The sequence below is a fragment of the Propithecus coquereli genome, unplaced genomic scaffold (assembly GCF_000956105.1).
Source record: "Propithecus coquereli isolate 6110/MARCELLA unplaced genomic scaffold, Pcoq_1.0 Scaffold273, whole genome shotgun sequence".
Taxonomy (NCBI): domain Eukaryota; kingdom Metazoa; phylum Chordata; class Mammalia; order Primates; family Indriidae; genus Propithecus; species Propithecus coquereli.
In genome coordinates, this window is record NW_012148319.1 from 2429589 (window position 1) to 2449044 (window position 19456).

The following is a 19456-nucleotide window of genomic DNA, read 5'->3' on the forward strand; positions in this document are numbered from 1 at the left end:
TCTGAGTTGTTTTTCGTTATTACACATAAAGCTGCTATAAACATCCATTTACAGGTTTTTGGGTGAAAATATGTTTATAATGATGTGCAACTTTTTGTCTAATGTTCTGGCTGATAACTATAGAGCAAAGGATGTCAAGGCATTTGCCAAAGGTGAGAGACTACTTCCTTCTGACAATTAACTAGTGACTCACCCTTATCAGTACTTGCAGCTTTATAACCATCTACTACCTGAACTTGCAAAGTCCTTGACTCTCTCAGCTTCAATTAGACAAGATACATGTTTTTCAAAGTGTATTCTTTGAAACATGAACTCCATGAAATGCTTCTAAAAAGGGGGAGTGGATTTCACAGCCAAATAAGTTTGAGGAAATGTTACATACTATATCCTCCCCTTTATAATTAACAAATGCACACTGGTGTATAAAAGGAGGAATCCAGTATCCAACTACTCAAGTTCAAATCCCAGGCTCCATCATTTGCTAGATAAAGTAATCCTCAGCAAGACATTTAACCTTCTTATGCCTTAGTTTCCTCATCTGTAAATGGACATAACAATAGTACCCCACTCCTAAAAATGGAAGATTAACTATAAGGACATATAGAAAGCACATGATAAAAGTTAGCTATTATTATTTTTGCCATGATAATCAGAATCATCATCACCATCATCATGATCTTATTAAAAACATACATGTCCAGGCCCCACCTCTGGAGATTCAGGTTCATTAAGTCTGGGATACAGTCTGATCCAGATGAAGAAGCAGAGGCTCATCCATATTAAGAATATGTCCGAGATAGGACTAAAGACAGGATTGAAAGCCAGACCAAAGTGCCTGGTGGGGAGGTGTCACACTTTTATGTCCATACGCAAATTTAATAAACCTTTTAAATGACTAACTCTGTGGTCCGGCAAAAAGAGTACAGTTCTGTCCAATCGGGGCTTGCAAAATCATGAACTCATGATTCCTCAAGGGGTAATTCAATAAAAATAAAATGCAATTCTGCATAGTTGGTACACATCATCTTTCAAAGAAATTCCTAAATACACTCAGCACTGAAACATAAAAATTTGTGAGTCATAGCTTATCAAATCAAATCTAAAACAAGACATTACTTCCTTAGAAATAAAAGAAAACAATTATGATTGCTACTATTTCTGTAGGTTCCACTACCACACTGCTGATTTCCAAAGATCCTCTTATTATCAGTACCAGGCAGATTTCCAGGACACTTGGGGAATCATTCTGGAGGTGGTGGCAACCTTCTTACCACTTCTACCGCAATCCTCAGGTAAGCTTTGGCCTGGAAAAGAATAGACTCATTTGTTCTGTATTTTTCTTCAGCAGACAAAGAATGACTCATGTACTGTTTGCCATAGATGCCTACTGGATTTGATAGTAAAAAGGGTGAGATGAGGAAATTCAGTAATGAGAAGATAACGCTATGTACATTGCAAGTGGGGCAGGGAAGAAAGGATTTTAGATTTGAAGGGTAATTATTTGGAAAGTGACTTTCTGAAATAATATTTAGTACCAGCAATTACTGTTTTTCAAACTCTAATCCTGGTGTCAGCAAACTAGCAACTCAGTCTAGTTGCAGAAAAATTACACCTTCCTCCTCTGACAAACTGATATCCTTAGATACTGCCAAAACTTCTTTGGCATAAGAGCTGTTAGTCATTTTAAGGAGGACTATTTATGACTACTCTATGGTTTATATTTGGAAAGCATTTTCTTCATCTCTCTGAGAACAGTGTGCAATACTAGCATTGAACACCTAGGCTCTTTCACCTGGCAAATATTGGGTATCATACAAGAATCCCTGGTTCATTTATCAGATCCCCAGTGCCATGGAACACTAAAAGCAGCTCCTAAGCCACAGAGTACTCCACAAACTAACCTAATACCCACATGTTTTAGTTAGAACAATGGTCATGGTATTTGTATTTTAAGAGTTCTTTTAAATAATTGCAATGCAAATATTACTTATTTCCCCTACCTTATTTATAAAAAGTAACTATAAAACACAATAGTAATGGCTGGGCGCGGTGGCTCACACCTGTAATCCTAGCTCTCTGGGAGGCCGAGGAGGGCGGATTGTTTGAGCTCAGGAGTTCGAAACCAGCCTGAGCAAGAGCGAGACCCCGTCTCTACTAAAAATACAAAGAAATTAATCAGACAACTAAAAATATATAGAAAAAAAAATTAGCCGGGCATGGTGGCGCATGCCTGTAGTCCCAGCTACTCGGGAGGCTGAGGCAGGAGGATCGCTTGAGCCCAGGAGTTTGAGGTTGCTGTGAGCTAGGCTGACGCCACGGCACCCACTCTAGCCCGGGCAACAAAGCGAGACTCGGTCTCCAAAAAAAAAAAAAAAAAAAAAAAAAGAAAGAAAAATACAATAGTAAGATTTTCTAAAACCATTAATTTCTATATTTATCAATACTTAGTTATACATATGTATACACTACTACTACTACTAACTAAAATTTACTGAGTACTTAATATTTGCCAAGTATTATTTCATTGTCCTTACAATTACCATACGGGGTGAATTCTGTTATTATCCCCACTTTATAGATGAGGAAACCTAGACCCAAAAAGGTCAAGAATCTTGTCCAAACCATTACAGCCAGTAGGAGATAAGCTGGGCTTTGAACCCAGGCTGACCAACTCCTAGACTCTGTACAGTAAAAAGAGATGTTTAGGATCTTCTGTTTGCCCTGACTTGATACAGTGCTTCAAGTGTATTTTACACATCTTCATTTTTAATGACTATGTTTGAGCCCTAACAGCTGAATCACGTTTTATTTTACCAGAAAAGTATTAAAGAGAGTCCTTTAAAATAAAAAAAACTCTCAAAACATGAATGAGGCATTAAATTTTTTATTGAGTATCCACTATGCCAAGTACTTTGTATGTATAATCTCAATTACATAAAACAACCATCATCAGCTCAACTTGGATGATAAAACTGGGAGTTGTTTGCTCAAGGTCATGAAATGAGGCGGGAAAACATTCAAACCTGGATACAACTGACTCTAAAGTCCAGCTCTTTCCACGTGCCAGTGGTCCCCAACCATTTTGGCAACAGGGACCGTTTTCATGGAAGACAATTTTTTCAGGGACCAGGGAGATAGAGATGGTTTCTGGATGACTCAATTGCATTATACTTATTGTGTACATTATTTCTATTATTATTACATTGTAATATATAATGAAATAATTATACAACTCACCATAGGTTGGAGACCCCTACACTATACCACATATTAAACAATAAACCCAAAACACAAGTAATTATAATCATTAATGCATAGTCTAAAAATAGTTTCAATCTCTGCTACATTAACAGAAACAATAGTTTTTGTTTAAAAATGGAAATAACTTGTACTTTTAAAGAAATATTTCTCTCAAATCTAATGTGCTGATTTTCACCCATGTATCTTTATAAATACCTTTTATCTCCTAGTAGCTTGTCTAGTTATTTATGCCTAATATTTTGCGTTGAAAATTAAAAGTTCACTAAAGCAAGCTGAGACAAGGCCATAATTCTGTAATATTTTAGTACTTATCTACATTAGAGACACAAACCTATCAGAATAAAAAAAATACTGAATGATTCCAGAATAATCAAAATTGCAACATTGAACCTTTGCTTTTTAATGGACTACCTCCAAGCTTAGACATTCAATGTATCACATTCAAAGTAATGGTTAGATTTGTCATTTGCTGAGAAACCACTAAAAGTGCTTTAGATTAACAGTTTCAGTTTCTGAACAACTTATGCAGTATCACTTCAACAAATATATTTTGGTTCTTATTGCATGCAAGGCATTGTGTTGGGAAATTTGTGGGTTGTAATGATATAAAAAGGGGGCAGAATAGCTCACTGGTGAAGAGTTGGGGCCTTGTAGTCAGACAGGCATGGTTTAGAGAATCTTGGCTTCATTAATTATTAGTGGTAAGGCCTTGGGCAAGTTACTTCACCTTTCCAGGCTTAGTTTCCACATCTGTAAAATGGTTATAATAACAGTATGTACCTCAAAGGATTTGGGGGAGTATTAAGTGAGAATAAGGCATGTGAAATGCTGGTACAGAGGAAGGAAATAATAAATATTAGTAGCGGCCTTCTCTTCCCAGTTCTTCCTGGAGTCAAGAAAAGCTGGGTTGAGAGGGCGTTAAATAAATAAATACACAAATAAATAAATATTAGTAGCTGCAGCTATTATTATTATGCCCTCAAGAAATTTATAGTCTCACTGAAGAGCTCATATGAACATGTCCTTAGGGCACTTTTCCCACTTCAGGAATAATTAAATTAAATCCCTCTCTTTTGTTTGATCCATAACTAGCAAAAAGGTAACACACATGCATCATACGTAAAAGATATAATTGAGATTTCTCAAACTATTGATACTCTATTCTTTCATCAACTTGACTCTACCCCCCTCTCCTACTGTAGATCTTTTCGTTGGGCCCTCTAGAGGCACAAATAATACAGCTGGACCCCATTTGTCTGCACCGTCATTAACAAGCAACAGGGAATGAATGGAACCAAGTCCAACAAATTTCATGGAGAGTTTTCCTTTGTCTTTGTTTTTGAATATTTTAAGTTCTAATTTATCATACACAGCCATTCCATAATAAGACTCTGAGTTGATAATTTAGAAATTATAAGGTGATAAAGTTTCCACTTTTACTTGAAAGTCTTTACCAGGAATATTTTATAGCACATCTTTCTGTAGCTAATATTTTTCTTTGAGAAAAGGATAAAAATCACAAAATTATTAGTTAATCATAGGTCCATTCCTTGTGTCCTGGTCTCAATCAAGGGTGAAAGGTAATTTTAGTCAAATCAACAATTTTAATCACACCAGCATGAGGCAATGCTATTGAATTCAAGAGTTCTGAATTCTAGGTATCACCTTCTCTTCCTTTCTCTATTGCTTTCTCCAGCTATTTTACATTATTCACATTTAGAGTTTCAGTTACTTTCTTTTCCTAAGTGGTGCACACGTACAGAAGGTTCTGCCCATTGGCTGAGGAGGCAGCAGTCTGTTAGTGCTTTTTAATTGGTACCACAAGTCTTTTCAACTTTTCCAATGATACCTTAAATTCACCACAATTCATACCTTTAATCATTAACTTTTTAGTTTTGCCTCTTCTGAAAGTTAAATGTTACCAGGAAAGGTGAATCCCTGGTGCCTAATTTTAAAGGATTTTATGGGCAGAGAGTGAGAGCCCTGACACCTGGTGTTTGGAGGAAGGAGTGATGGAATATGGCGAAGAGAAAGTGGAGTAAGAAGACAAAAAGCTAAAGATACAAACATTTACTGAATAATAATTTTGCCTGTGGGTTAACCTCTAAAAGCAAACAATAAAAATTGCCAGTCTAAAGTGTTAATGATTAACAACTAATATTGCAAGTTTCCATCCCATTAACTTTTGCAGAAGTTTTATCATGTTGGCAAATAAACACTTCCTTCATTCCTTAAATGAATTTCTTCATTCTACATACAGGTAGAATGGGAATTAAGCTTCTAAGAATACAACAGGATCTGCTGAGAGCTGAGACTAGTTTCTAAGAGCACATTTCCATTTGAGTTCACAGGGGGAAAGGGAAGAGAGTTATCAGAAGGCAAGATTCAGGACAAGACTAATCAGAAGGATCCAGATTCTAGGACTCAATCACAGCTTTCTAATGTCTAGCAGTTAATGTCTTTAACGTTGAAACTGGGAATTCTATTCTCATGTCATGATTCAAATTCTGCTACCCTGATTTTTAAAATGCCATTAAAGAGTGATATTTACTTGATGCTATGCCAAGGGTACACGTGCACTCAGTCCTTTAATAAAGGGAAGAGGGTAGACCTTTAGTGTCCTAATATCTTATACAGGAAGTTGCAGAAGGCAATAAACACAGTTGTATTCTACCTGGAATTTTTCAAAGTATTTTCACATTATTATCTCATTTAATCCTCCTCATTATGAAATCGATTTATATATGGAGAGAAAGGTTCAGAGAGGCTAGGAAACTTGCTTAAGGTCTCACATAGGAAGTGGCAAACTTGGTAAGGAAACCCCATACTGACTCAGATTTCATGCTTTTCCTTCATGCAGAATCCCTGTTAGAGAATCTAACAAAGCTCTTGGCCAATTACTCAGAAAGTGCATTTGCACTTTCACACATTCTGGGTGTAATTTCAGGGGATTCTCAGACCCAGGTTAAGATCCTGTGTATTATGCCCTACAGTTGTGCATGCCAATGGAACTTGAGCAGCAGAGTCTCCTTACCTTTTTCTCTAAATCTCTGTGATGTTATGAAAAGAAGTTGAACTGAAAGCTAGCATTTATATACCACAGACACATATATACAGATTATATACTAATCTTGTAATTCATTAGTAAGTGAAGCAGATATTGCATTGGCAAGAGAATACATGGGCTGTGGTGTGGAACTAGCTGGGTGTAGAACTAGCCTCTAGTACTACTTGGGCAAGTTCCTTAACGTAAATGAAGGAACTTCTTTTACATTAAATTTCTGCTTCTTTGAAAAAATACTGACTGTTATACCGATCACACAAAGATGCTATAAGAATCAAATAAGGTAATGTATTCAATGTACCTAAGCACTGCACCAATCTCTCAGAAGGAATTAAAGAAATCATAACTATTTGTATAGGACCAAGAAGGTGATATGATGGAAAGAAGCAAACATTTGGAAGGACCAGACTTGTCTTTTAATCCTATCTTACCATTTAATAGCTCTGTGATCTTGGGAAAATTATTTAACTTCCTTGAGGCTCAGTTTCCTCATCTGTAACATGGGGACTATCTATTAATATATATTACGTTAAGTTGCTGTGAGAACAGAAATAATGCTAATAAAATGCCTGACAGTGTCTGGCACACAGTAAATGCTATTATTATCAGGAAGATGATTAATAATAATGAATGTCTACAATCTACGAGTAGGAAGTAATATCTTCCATGGAAAGAAAACAAATACGAGGTGGCTCATCTTGGCAATACTTACTGGGTTTCCATGCAGAGGAATCATGTGATTAAAATAGCTAATAGAATTGTTGCTTGGGGTACAATAAAGAAGAAGAAAGGAAAACCTATATCCATTTTACATTCTGTCGTGCTAACAGTGGTTTAAGTTTCTAAAGTGTTTACCATATGCCGAAGGCAAGGTGGGAAGTGAAAGCTCTTTGTGGATATTTTAAACTCTATGTTAGAGAGCAGCTTTTGGAAAATTCCTGACTTGGTTCTGCTTTCTGCCCTGTCTCTACCTTTTCAGGGTAATCTTGTGGCACAAGTGATTTCATTTAAAAGTTTTAGAGTTTTATTAATTTCTGCTCCTCCCTGATGCGAGCCTTGAGCTATCTACTATGCAGTTCTGCCATGTCTGCTGTTTGGTATCTTTGTCTTCTTTGATACTTGGACTTGAGTGCAACAGCAACTTCCCTGCTCTGTGCATTGCATCTTTCAAGTTGTGTAAAGTTCTTCGCTTTTTTCTCTGAGGGTCTAGGGGGTGGGGGGAGTCAGCATAATTATATTTTAATGTAGAAAATGTGATATCTGGATATAAAATGAAAATAAATGTTAAATTAAATGGAAAAAAATACAAGGCATCTTTTTTTCCCCCTTTTCATGGCCATTTCTAAATCTTAAAATTGATCAGAAATCTTCATATTTAAGACTGATGATGTGTACATAGTGACATCAACAAATCAGATCTAGCCCAAACCACAAGTTTAGGCTATCCTAAGACTCTCATAAATGTCACCCAGCAATGGTAAAATAATTGATCTGATACTTACATGAATGTTGACCAGATTATAAAAACATAATTCCAAAAAACTCAACAAACACTGTTGTTTAGAGTTTTAAATCATATTTATTTTTGGATGGTTGCTATATGGTCTCTGTTATATTGCATTACTATAACTTTATTGAAATGTTTTGTACTTTTGCAGAATTTCAAAGAAAAACAATAATGAAGGTTGAAAAAATATTAAACATCTAAACTCATAATTGAAATAAACTAACAAATAACAAATAATAATTATTCTTATTCTCTTATTCACTAGGAATCACCATGGAATATCTTTAAATAGTCTGTTCTTAGGAGGCATTTAAAAGTGTGTAATTAAAAAAAAACCCTCAATTTTCATACAACTTTTTCTTTTTTTTTTTTTACAACAAGTTTTTTTAATAAGAAATGGGCAAAGCCAGCTTTCTTTTCAGAATCAAAATGCAGAACAAATGGAAAAATTATGGTATTTAACCTTCACAAGTTTGAGCCTCCACAAATAATGCAACCAAGATTTACATTTTTAACAGCCCTTCTACATCATACAACTTTTTCATTTATGGTATAAAGTAAAGCATACCTATCGTAATTGAGATTAACAGACTTTAATTATGTAAGTGATAAAGGATTATGGTTTTTGCTTATCTGAAAGATTTCTAAGAAAGACTGAAAAGGAACCTTAACATTTAATACCTAAAAGGCAGATAAAAGAAAAACAATGGTAACTGCTATACTGCATTTACTCAGAGATCATACTGTCAGCAACTCAATCACCTGTACCATAACTTCAATCCTTAAGAAAGGTAAAGGACCTCTGGGCTCCTGAAAGAGATAACTGAAAATCAATCTACTTTCCTTATCCAAGATTCCTGGCTATTAATTTTCTCTTACTCGTAGTACTAAGCAAGCTTGGCTCTTTTATTTTCTGGAAGAGAAAATACTTTCACAGAAGATTAGAGGAAACAAACTAGAATAAAAGGGACAGTAGTTATGGATGGACAAAACAACAGTGCTATGAAGTTATGCCCATTTAGTTATGGAAAAAAGAAAAGCTATTAGAAGATTGATTGAGGCTGTCTAACAAAGGAACACAAAAACTACATCAAAACTGATGTACCAAAAGACAATTCAGTTTTTAAGTTAAATAGCAAGTGCTATTTAGGAAAGAAGAGATATATATGATTGATTTTATTTCTATCAAAAAAGATTAAAATAAAAGATTTTATGTTTTAGCAACCTTGAAAATCTATCAGCTATATCCCTAATGATATTGCCTAATGAAACACTACTAGTCTTTCTACCCTTCTTCCCCAGTTGTATTTATTAAAATAAATGCAATGACAATCCCATCTCTACTGGTTTATACAATCACTTTATATCCAACTCAATAGATTCCCTTCTCCCAACAATTAGCTGAACTTTTAGTACTGAAATACAATAACCTTGGGCAGTTAGATATTGCTAGCCAGCAAGACAAGAATTTCTCAAATTCCCATTGTTCATGATCTTCATGAAAAAACTGGTTGGGTGATGATTGTCTGTAGGTAAGCTTGTTCAGCTGATAGTTCAGAGCCAGCGCTGGCAGCTTACCACATAAAATAGTAACTTAAAGATGCTTTGCACGAGTTAACCAATCCTTGTTTATATAAATGCACTGCAAAGAGATAAGCTTAATCTTTCCAACATTTTTTTCTGTATATCAAAAAGTATATATCCTAAAAAAAGAAATAAAAATACATACCTAGAAACGTAACTTACCTCATCACTTTCAGGCTGTGAAAACACAATTGGCTGGCCTGTATCTGAAGCTTCCCTTATATTAAGGTGTAAAGGAATGTCTCCTAAAAGAGCCCACCAGATATCCATCAGTATCAGAAAAGTTTATATAGACATTTAGAATCTCATTATTTGAACTTCGGAAAGAAACAAAATCTGAACTGAAGTGATTCAAATAAACTCAAGTTATGACTATCTTCAAATTGCTAAATCTCTTAAAAAATTCAAATGAAAATTAGGGGCAAAATATTCCATTTGAGGGTAGTATGGTGATTGTTATATGTATAATATGAAAGCCACATGGCAGCCAAGGAAGGGATGATTTACTCTTTGCTGGAGGTCTTCCAGCAAGGAATGGCTTGGAAGACATTTGTAAGTGATTTCTCCCTGTAAAATCTGATATGGAGACATCATGCCAAATAACAAGAGAAAATTGAAGAGGAAAAGATGGAGAGGCAAAGTAATACACAAAAGTACCACAAAATAATTTTCCTGATGTCGGCAGATGAATGAACTCAGAGAACTGTTGAAAAGTAGACCAGACGTGTTATCGTAACTATCTGCCTCTTTATCAGATAGAATTATTTTTCTCTTATTATTTACTAACCTATGTAGCATTATATATAACTTGTGAGTTTGGTGAGGTGTCAGTGGGTATATAATAAGAACCCCGAACATACAGACTGGAGTTGAAGAGGTTGTATGTCTTTCCTGAGGACATATTACTATTAGGTGGTAGAATTTAGGAGCAATATGCTCTGACGCATCATCCAATATACTGTTTCTACCACGCCATTGCGAATAAAGTCTTTCAAAGGCTGAGATTTAAAATGCAGTAAATGAAGTCTTAAGTAAAACAGCTGACTTGGCACTCTCAGAACCACTCCGAATCCATGCAAAGGTTATCGACACGTGTGTGCTTTATTCAAACAAGTAATTCAGCACCATGCCAGGCAATGTAAATAACGCAGAAGTATATGTTATAACATACTTTATATTATGAAGTACATGGAAGAGGAATTTGTATTTCATGTTCCTCCTGTCGGCAACTTTTGCGATCTTAATCAGCTGAGTCTTTCCTTAATGTCTAATGGCCAAATGATAAAATATGTGGATATTTCAGTAGCCATTTAAAAGTTAGTCTTTCAGTAAATATGATGTCTATTCTACAGATCAACTTAAGACTGTAGGAAACTGTCACAGGGGCAGGCAGAGAAAAATAAGTTTTACAAAATGCTTAGAAATCCATAAAGTTTTTTCTCTTGATTTATGAATTGCCATTATGATAAGGAATTCTGAATAATTTCTTTTCTACTGCAGAAATGGAAGGGTAAAGTAAAATCTTCTCCTTTATATTGCCACCGATTGACAACATTTCTGCCCTCCGGAGACTCACAATCCTACCTATAGACGTAGAAGAGTAGACTAGGAAAGAGAAAAATCTTACTAAAAAATAGGTGGCATAAGAATGGCAATGGACTAATGGTTGTGTCTAGAGAGGGATAAAAAGGAGTAAAGGCATGGAGAGGGAGTGAGGAGCAGCCTGGCGTGAAGAATACCTTTGAGGGACTAGATCTGAAAGAAGTGAGGGCCCATTTCAGATACATAATGGGTTAAAAGGTTTTCTGTGAGATGGTCTAAGACTTTAACTATTATGCATATACTGTCCCTATAGATAAATATGGATACAGTTCTGAGGAGCTATTGTGTCAAATCATTTAAAACACAACCCAATAAATGAAAATAAAGAGTCTGCCAGTGAGTCATAAAAGGAAAATAAGGGTTCCCGGGGGGTTCAACCAGCCAGGAGGCTATAGCTGAGAAAGTCCTTTCCCTGACTTCAGTTCCTCATTCCCAATTTCCACTTCATGGGAGACTGCTTTGAAACCCCCTGACTACATTAAAAGGAGGAGATGTGTCCTGAGTTGGAACTCTATGTTATGGAAACTGCCATAACACTGTTAAACACAACAGTCTACAGCACTATCCAGTTTTTGTGATACATCAGTGTTTCTGATACATTTTTAGGGTAATTGAACATGTGTGAGTTGTTGAATAAAATATAACTTCCATATGTGAGATTGTTTCTTTATGAGATGTTTCAAATTGTAAATAACTGACTTACAAAATTGTACTGCCCATTTACAAGTTGGGAAATTACAAGGTTGTAAGCTTAATTCAATAATGCCATTATAATTACACATTTACTTTATTATATAAGTGAAGGTCAATCTGTTATGTTATTATGCAGATTTGCAAAATTGAACTTTCTAGGTTAGTTAAATGAAAAACAGTTGCAGAATATAATTACTGGCTATAATTATAGCAATGGATCAAAATATATCATTTGTATTCACCTGGTATTGTAGTGGCTGCTATAGTGCAAATGCATAACAATAATATATTTAACATCAACTTTTAGAAACTTAATTATAACAGAGAATGTTTTGAAATTCCTTGATCTCTAGGAGATCTTAATTTTTAACTACCTAAAACTAATAATTCACTCTATGCCTCCCTTATTCAGCATCTAACATCTGCCTTTGCCAAGAACAGAAACTCATTCACAATTAGAATATCAAAACATGTTTTCTAAAAAGTCTATTAAGTTGCTTGTGGGTTTTTGAAAAATCATGTTTTATCCAAAATCTGTGTTTTATTCACTTAACACATGATTTTAGTTTTCCTCACAGCATTAATTAATTCTTCAATTCAGTGCTGTGAACAGTATATACAACGTGAGTTTTAGGTGCCATATTTTATAGACATGTCAAACACATAAAAAGATTACAGAAAATAGTAAATATTGTCATTCTAAAGCAGAAAGACTAACAAATACAGAACCAATCAGGAATGCATTTTTACATATGCACCAAGAACTGACACTTCCAGAGGTTGCCACAACATATTGAACAGGTATTTTCATGTATATCTGTTTATACTGAAAGATGTATGCTTAACTAAGTAAACAAACTGATGACCATCATTCAAAATATGGCTTCAAATCACAGTGCTCAGACCACAAAACTCTCTTCTCAGATTTAAGTTATGAGCAATTTTTATCTACAGAAGAAATTATCATAGTTGGCAAAACAAAGCCTATTCAAAAAGCCAAAAAAAGGTAAGCACATAGAATTGCGCTATATTAACTTAATTTAAAATACAAAGCCAAAAGCAACTCATCATTTTCTGAGACATTTTTAATCACCACACCTCATTCCCACTTTCCTTTCTGCCACTTCCTCTACAAAAGAACATCCTACGGTCTTACCTAGAACATCAAGACCAAGGGTCCGCGCTAGTTTCCTTGCACCATCAGCACCAAAAATATGAGTTTTGTGTTTACATTTTGGACACTGGAAAACACTCATGTTTTGGACAAGGCCAAGAACCTAGAATAATAAAAACACACTGAAATCAAGACAAAATCAAACCAGATCTTAATACATTATTTCAACAAGTTTTTAAGGGGTATCTACTAACTTCTAGCAATATAATGATAAGTTATGGCTTCTGCTCTGAAGGAACTCACAAGCTAGCAAGAGAGAAAGACATATGTAATTAACTTTAATATCATAATAAATGCTAAAGAGAGATGAGTAAACAGGAACCAAAAAATTCTGCCTAAAAATATAGGAGGAATCTTTGAGTTGCTCGTAGACAATTGTTCCTTCGGGTTGAGGGTGACAACATGGGGCGAAGCCTACAGCAGGGATTCTAGGCAGAAGGGAGAGCACAAGCCAAGACAGCAAAATATAACTGTGTGTGGCCTATTTAGGCTGTAACCCAGTGAGTGGGTGGTCAAGGCAGAAGATTGTTTGGTAAGGAAGGTTAGGGTCAGATGGTAAGATGCTAAATGCCATCCATGCATTTGAGGCTTTCTTGGAAACCACTAATGGTTTTTAAAGTTGAGAAGATGGTATTGAAGAGGTAGTGTTACACAATCAGATCTGTGTTTTAGAAATTTAGCTCTGATGACAATATGGAGAAAAATAACAAAGGAGAAATAGAGGAAAATAAACAGTTAAGAGATTAACTGTGAATGAAACCTCACAGTAAATAACAGTACACGTATACCAAGTGCTTATTATGAGCCAGATGTTGGGATAGTGCTTTCAATGTACTATCTTATTTACTCCTCATAAGAACTTTATGAGATGAGTATTTTATCATCCTCATTTTAGGTTGAGAAAACTGACAGTGCTAGCAAAAGATAAACTTAGCTCTTACCAAAATGTTATTGTTTGAAACAAAATTTTAAAGTTTCAGAGAAAATGTCCATCACCTTCTGAGTTTCCCCAGCTTCTGGCACAAAATAGATACAGTTGACCTTTGAACAACACAGGTTTGAACTGCATGGATCTACTTATACATAGACTTTTTTTTTCAACCAACTGAGGATCAAAAATACAGTATTGGCCAGGAGAGGTGGCTCATGCCTATAATCCTAGCACTCTGGGGGGCTAAGGCGGGAGGATTGCTTGAGCTCAGGAGTTCAAGACCAGCCTGAGCAAAAGCAAGACCCTGTCTCTACCAAAAAAAACCAGTGGTCCCAGCTACTTGGAAGGCTGGGGCACGAGGATCAGTTGACCCTGGGAGTTTGAGGTTGCAGTGAGCTATGATGATGCCACTGCACTCTAACCCAGGTGACAGAGCGAGAGTCTGTCTCCAAAAAAAAAAAAGAAAAACAACCCCCAAAAAAACACAGCACTACTGGGCCAGTGGCATGTGCCTCTAATCTCACCTCCTTGAGAGGTTGAGACAGGGAGGATTGCTTGAGGCCAGGAGTCCAAGACCAGTCTGAGCAACATAGCAAGACCCTATCTCTTAAAAAATTTTAAGAAGAAAATCAGCTTGGCATGGTGGAGAGCACACCTGTAGTCCCAGCTATTCGGGAGGCTGAGGTGGGAAGACTGTTTGAGCCCAGGAGTTCAAGCCTGCAGTAAACTATGATTGCACCACTGCACTCCATCCTGAGCGACAGAATGAGACCCTGTCTCTAACAAAAAAGAAAACAGAAAATACAGTATTCATGGGATGCAAAACCCATGCATGTGAAGGGCCAACTTTTTGTATATGCAGATTCCACAGGACCGACTGCAGGACTTGAGTATGCAGATTTGGTATATTGCGTGCGGAGGGGAGGATTCTGGAACCAATCCCCCTTGTATACTGAGGGATGACTGCACCTAATAAACTTTATTACTTAACAATACTGTTAAATAAACAGGCTTTGCAAATATAATCCTTATTCATGTTCCTTTTAATCCCACCTTTTTATTGATGAGGAGCAGTGGCTCTCTTCTGTAATAAAAATGTGGAACACTACTATCAGAGGCTTAAAGACAACAATGTCTGTTACCATCCTATCAATTCCACTGTAAGATTATCATTGTAGGAGATTATTAGAACATTTGGATTTTAAATGAATAATAGCACTGATAGTCCACAATGGAACATACAGACAAGAAGGTGATAAAAGTTGTTTTTCTTTTTGTTTTTAACAATTTAATTCTGCTTCTTTATTCTCAAAATATTATTTTTTATTTATTTTTTATTTTTTTAATTTCAGCATATTATGGGGGTACAAATGTTTAGATTACATATATTGCCCTTGCTCCACCTGAGTCAGAGCTTCAAGTGTGTCCATCCCTCAGATGGTGCGCACCGCACCCAGTAAAGAATAACAAAAAAAGACCAAAGTTTTCCACAACACATATAAATGAAGACAAATAGTGAAGGACATAAATTTGTAGCAAAGCACTTTCTAAGCATCTCATATATGCCCTTTTGTTGATGCAAAGTATCACAAAAAATAGATCACACTGTATTTTGGTAATTTAGTACTATCTTCAGAAAGCTAGAGGAAAATATAGCTTAATATCACACAGTTTATTTGTTTATTCAGTATATCTATATAATACACTTATTGCTTGGGCAGTTTTATTGCCATTTATGTTAAATATGATATATCCCTTGACCATAGGGCTTTCAACATAAACATATAAAAATTCAAGAAATGAGAAAAGGAAAACCACTTAAAGAAAGTAAAAATCTACATGAGGATATATTTCAATTCAGAGAGAAGAGGTAAAGCATTCTCACCTTGGAATCTCTTAGACTCCCCAAGACATACAGGAATAGAGCAAGCGGGTATTTGCAGTTTGTGTGATTTACTTCTTATTATCAACTTGTTCTCTATGGACTGTACAAATATCTTAGATATGCCTGCTATAGACTACATAAATGTAAGAGACCTAAAATATAAAAAAACTATAACCAAACTCAATATTTAATGAGTTTTTATTACACGCTAGTAACTGGGCTAAATAAGGATTAGCATATAGTGGTAAGCAAAACAGACTTGACCCTTACTCCCTTGAAGTTTGCACTCTAATTGGAGAAATGGATTGAACAAATAACAGTACAAAAATATACTCATCAAATGGAACAGTTTCTCTGGAAGCAAAGTACAGGTTATTATGAGAGTATAGAACAGAAAGGACTTGGTCTACGCTGGGAGTCAGAGAGGGCTTCCCTGAAATATTTGACCTAAAAGGTACAGAATAACCAGGCAAAAACAAGGAGAAAGAGAAGAAAAACATTTAAGACAGAAGTAGATAGCACCTGTCTGCCTTCAAGGAATCGAAAGGCCAGCCTGAGGACTCTGAGGTATAGTGTGAGTGGCATGAGATGAAGCTGGAAAGGGAGGGTTTATAGGCTATACTAAGGTGTCTGGGTTATATAATGAGTGCCACGAGAAGACATTAGAGAGGTCACTATGCCTGTAGTTGTAGTAGATACATTACTCAGGACTGTAGGGTTTTCAAACAAAATGAAATAATAGAAAAAAACCAAATGGACTCATTTTTGTGTGTTTATTTTCTTAGACAAAGACAAATCCACGGCTTTGTTCTCCAAAATCAATTGCAGGAGAGGTGATCGTTTTTAGGGTGTCTACAATACGTCCATTTCTCCTCCTGGGCACAAGATTAGGATTTTTCTTCTCTGCAATTAGGTGAGGACGCATAACTTGCTTTGGCTTATGAAATGTGAACAGAAGTGCCATGTGTCTCATCTAGGTCAAAGCTTTAAGTGTTAATTCCCTATTAACTTTCCCTCTGTCCCAGGGACCAGCTAGCTTCCAGATGGTAGCTGCTCTGTCAGTCTGGGTGCCAGTGTTGAACACACAGGAATGTTGAAGCCAAACCACAATGGACATGTAGCATGAGAGAAATAAACCGGTTGTTTTAAGTCACTGAAATTTGAGAGCGGTTAACGCACATAACCTAGACAATCTTGGCTGATACGGGGGGGAGCAGAAAGAAAATATCAGAATTTCTATTTTATGATCTCTTTTTAAATTTCAATTTTGTGTTTGATAATGACAATAACATTAATGCAGTAATATATGTATACTAGATATACATATACAACATAAATATACATACATTGGGGTATATGTTCAAGCATCATTTACCGATAAAAATGTATAATTAAAAGTTTGGAAGTAAAGAACTCTCTGTATGTTTGAAAGTCAGAGATTTTGACAGCTAAGGTTGGCTCTATTACTATTAATATGTAACTTCTTCCAGTTTAAGGATAAGTGCCCTAATATTGCTTCCTGGGTCATCTTGAATAAACTAATTTCACTTAACTCTAGAATTTCCTTAAGCACTTGACACGCATACACCACTTTACTTGATATTAAAAAAAAAGTTGGTTGTAATTGAACAGAATAGACCCATACCTGGAAGTCACTGATTATAATGGAGATGACATAGCACTGCATGTTAATTGGATATCCATATGGAAAATAATGAATCTTAACCCCCTACCTCACCCCATACACAAAAATTAATTCCAGGTGAATTGTATAGTCAAATGTCAAAACAATAACACTTACAGAAGAAAACAGGTAAATATACTTATAATCTTGGAGGCACGCAAAGATTTTTCTAGCAGGACACAAAGAAGCACTAAACATAAATGAAAATTTTTTTTATGAAATTGGACTACTCAAAATTAAGAATTTAAACCAAAAGATACGATTAAGAGAGTAAAAAGGCAAGCTATAGAGTACGAGATGATATTTATGATACACATACATGACAAAGGACTTTCACCAGTAATATATAAAAACTCCTACAAATCAACAAGAAAAAGTCAGATAATACAATAAAGAAATGGACAAGAGACTTAACAGGCACACCAAAAAGAGGACACATGAAGTACATTTATGCTTAAAATTAGATTAGAAAAGATGAATGTCAGTATGACTAGAACAAAAACAAAAAAATAACAAATGCTGGTGCGGATGAAACAACTAAGGTTCATTGTTTTAGCTGAGTATAAATGAGTACAACCATTTAAAAAACTGTTTGGCAGTATCTATTTAAACTGATATATGCCTACGCTATGGCAGAGAAATTCCACTCTCAGTTATGTACCAACAGAAATACGAACATGACATTCACTAAAAGACATGTACAAAAATGTTCATGACAGCACTAATCATAACAGTCAAAAATGGAAAACTACTCAAATGTCCATCAATAGTAAAATGGACAAATTGTGGTATATCTACACAAAGGAATGCTACACAGGAATGAGAATAAAAGAACTATAGCTACAATCAACCGTATGAGTGAATCTTGCAAACATGTTAAGCAAGATAAGCCAGATACACAAAAGCATGTATTATATTATTACCTTCATAAAAATTTCACAAACAGGCAAAACTAATCTACATTGTTACAATTTGGGTTCCATTTGGGGAGCAGTGACTGAAGGTGGAACAAGGCAGGAATTTCTAGGATGCTGGTAATGTTCTATTTCTTTCTTTCTCTCTTTTTTGTATCCTTTATCCAACATCTCCCCGACCCCTGCTCCACAGCCCCTTGTAAGGACCATTCTACTCTCTATTTCAGTGGTTCAAATTTTTAAGATTCCACATATGAATGAGATCAAGAAATCTTTGTCTTTCTCACTTCATATAATACCCCCAGGTTCATCCATGTTGTTGCAAATGACAGAATTTCCTTCTTTTTTAAGGCTAAATAGTACTCCATTGTGAATATATACCACATTTTCTTTATCCAGTTATCTACTGATGGATACTTAGGTTAATTCCATATTTTGGCTATTGTGAATAATGTTGCAACAAACACAGGAGTGCAGATATCTGTTAAACATACTGATTTCATTTCTCTTGGATATATACCCAGTAGTAGAATTGCTGGATCATATGGTAGTTGTAGTTTTAATTTTTTTTTTTTCTTTTTTGAGATAGGATCTTGCTCTGTCACCCAGGCTGGAGTACAGTGATACAGCCACAGCTCATCGTAACCTCAAATTCTTGGGCTCAAGTGATCCTCCTGCCTCAGTTTCCTCAGTAGCCAGGACTATAGATGTATGCCACCACATCAGGCTAATTTTTAAGATTTTTTCTAGAGACGGTGTCTCACTATGTTGTCCAGGCTGGTCTTGAACTCCTGGGCTCAAGCAATCCTCCTGCCTTGGCTTCCCAAAGTGCTGGGATTACACATGTGAGCCACTGCACTGGCCTATTTTTAAGTTTTTGAGGAACATCCATACAATTTCCCATAATAGCTGTACTAATTTATATTTCTACCAACAGTGTACAAGGGTTCCCTTTTCTCTGTATCCTCTTCCAGACTTACCTTTTGCCTTTTTGATAATAAGTATTCTTTCAGGGGTGAGGTGATATCTTACTGTGGTTTTAACTTGAATTTCTCTGATGATTAGTGATGAAAGCATTTTTTTTAATATACTTGTTGGCCATCTGCAAGCCTTTATTGGTTGATCCATATATAATTTTTATATGGATTTCATGTTGA

The 19456-nt window shown here is 35.6% G+C and overlaps 1 protein-coding gene across 2 annotated transcripts in view; it reads right to left on the minus strand.

Annotated features, from left to right (window-relative positions):
* Positions 1–367: 367 nt before the first annotated feature.
* NUBPL (nucleotide binding protein-like) overlaps positions 368–19456 on the minus strand; it is a 213973-nt gene continuing 194884 nt past the window's right edge. Inside the window, exons 8-10 of one of the 2 annotated variants that reach the window (XM_012647883.1) lie at positions 12868–12988; positions 9579–9661; positions 368–1304 (exon numbers count right to left, since the gene is read on the minus strand). In XM_012647883.1, coding sequence (XP_012503337.1) covers positions 1242–1304; positions 9579–9661; positions 12868–12988 — 267 coding nt within the window. In that variant the 3' untranslated portion in view covers positions 368–1241. The remainder of the gene's footprint in view (positions 1305–9578; positions 9662–12867; positions 12989–19456) is intronic. The other variant, XM_012647882.1, reaches the window with a different exon arrangement.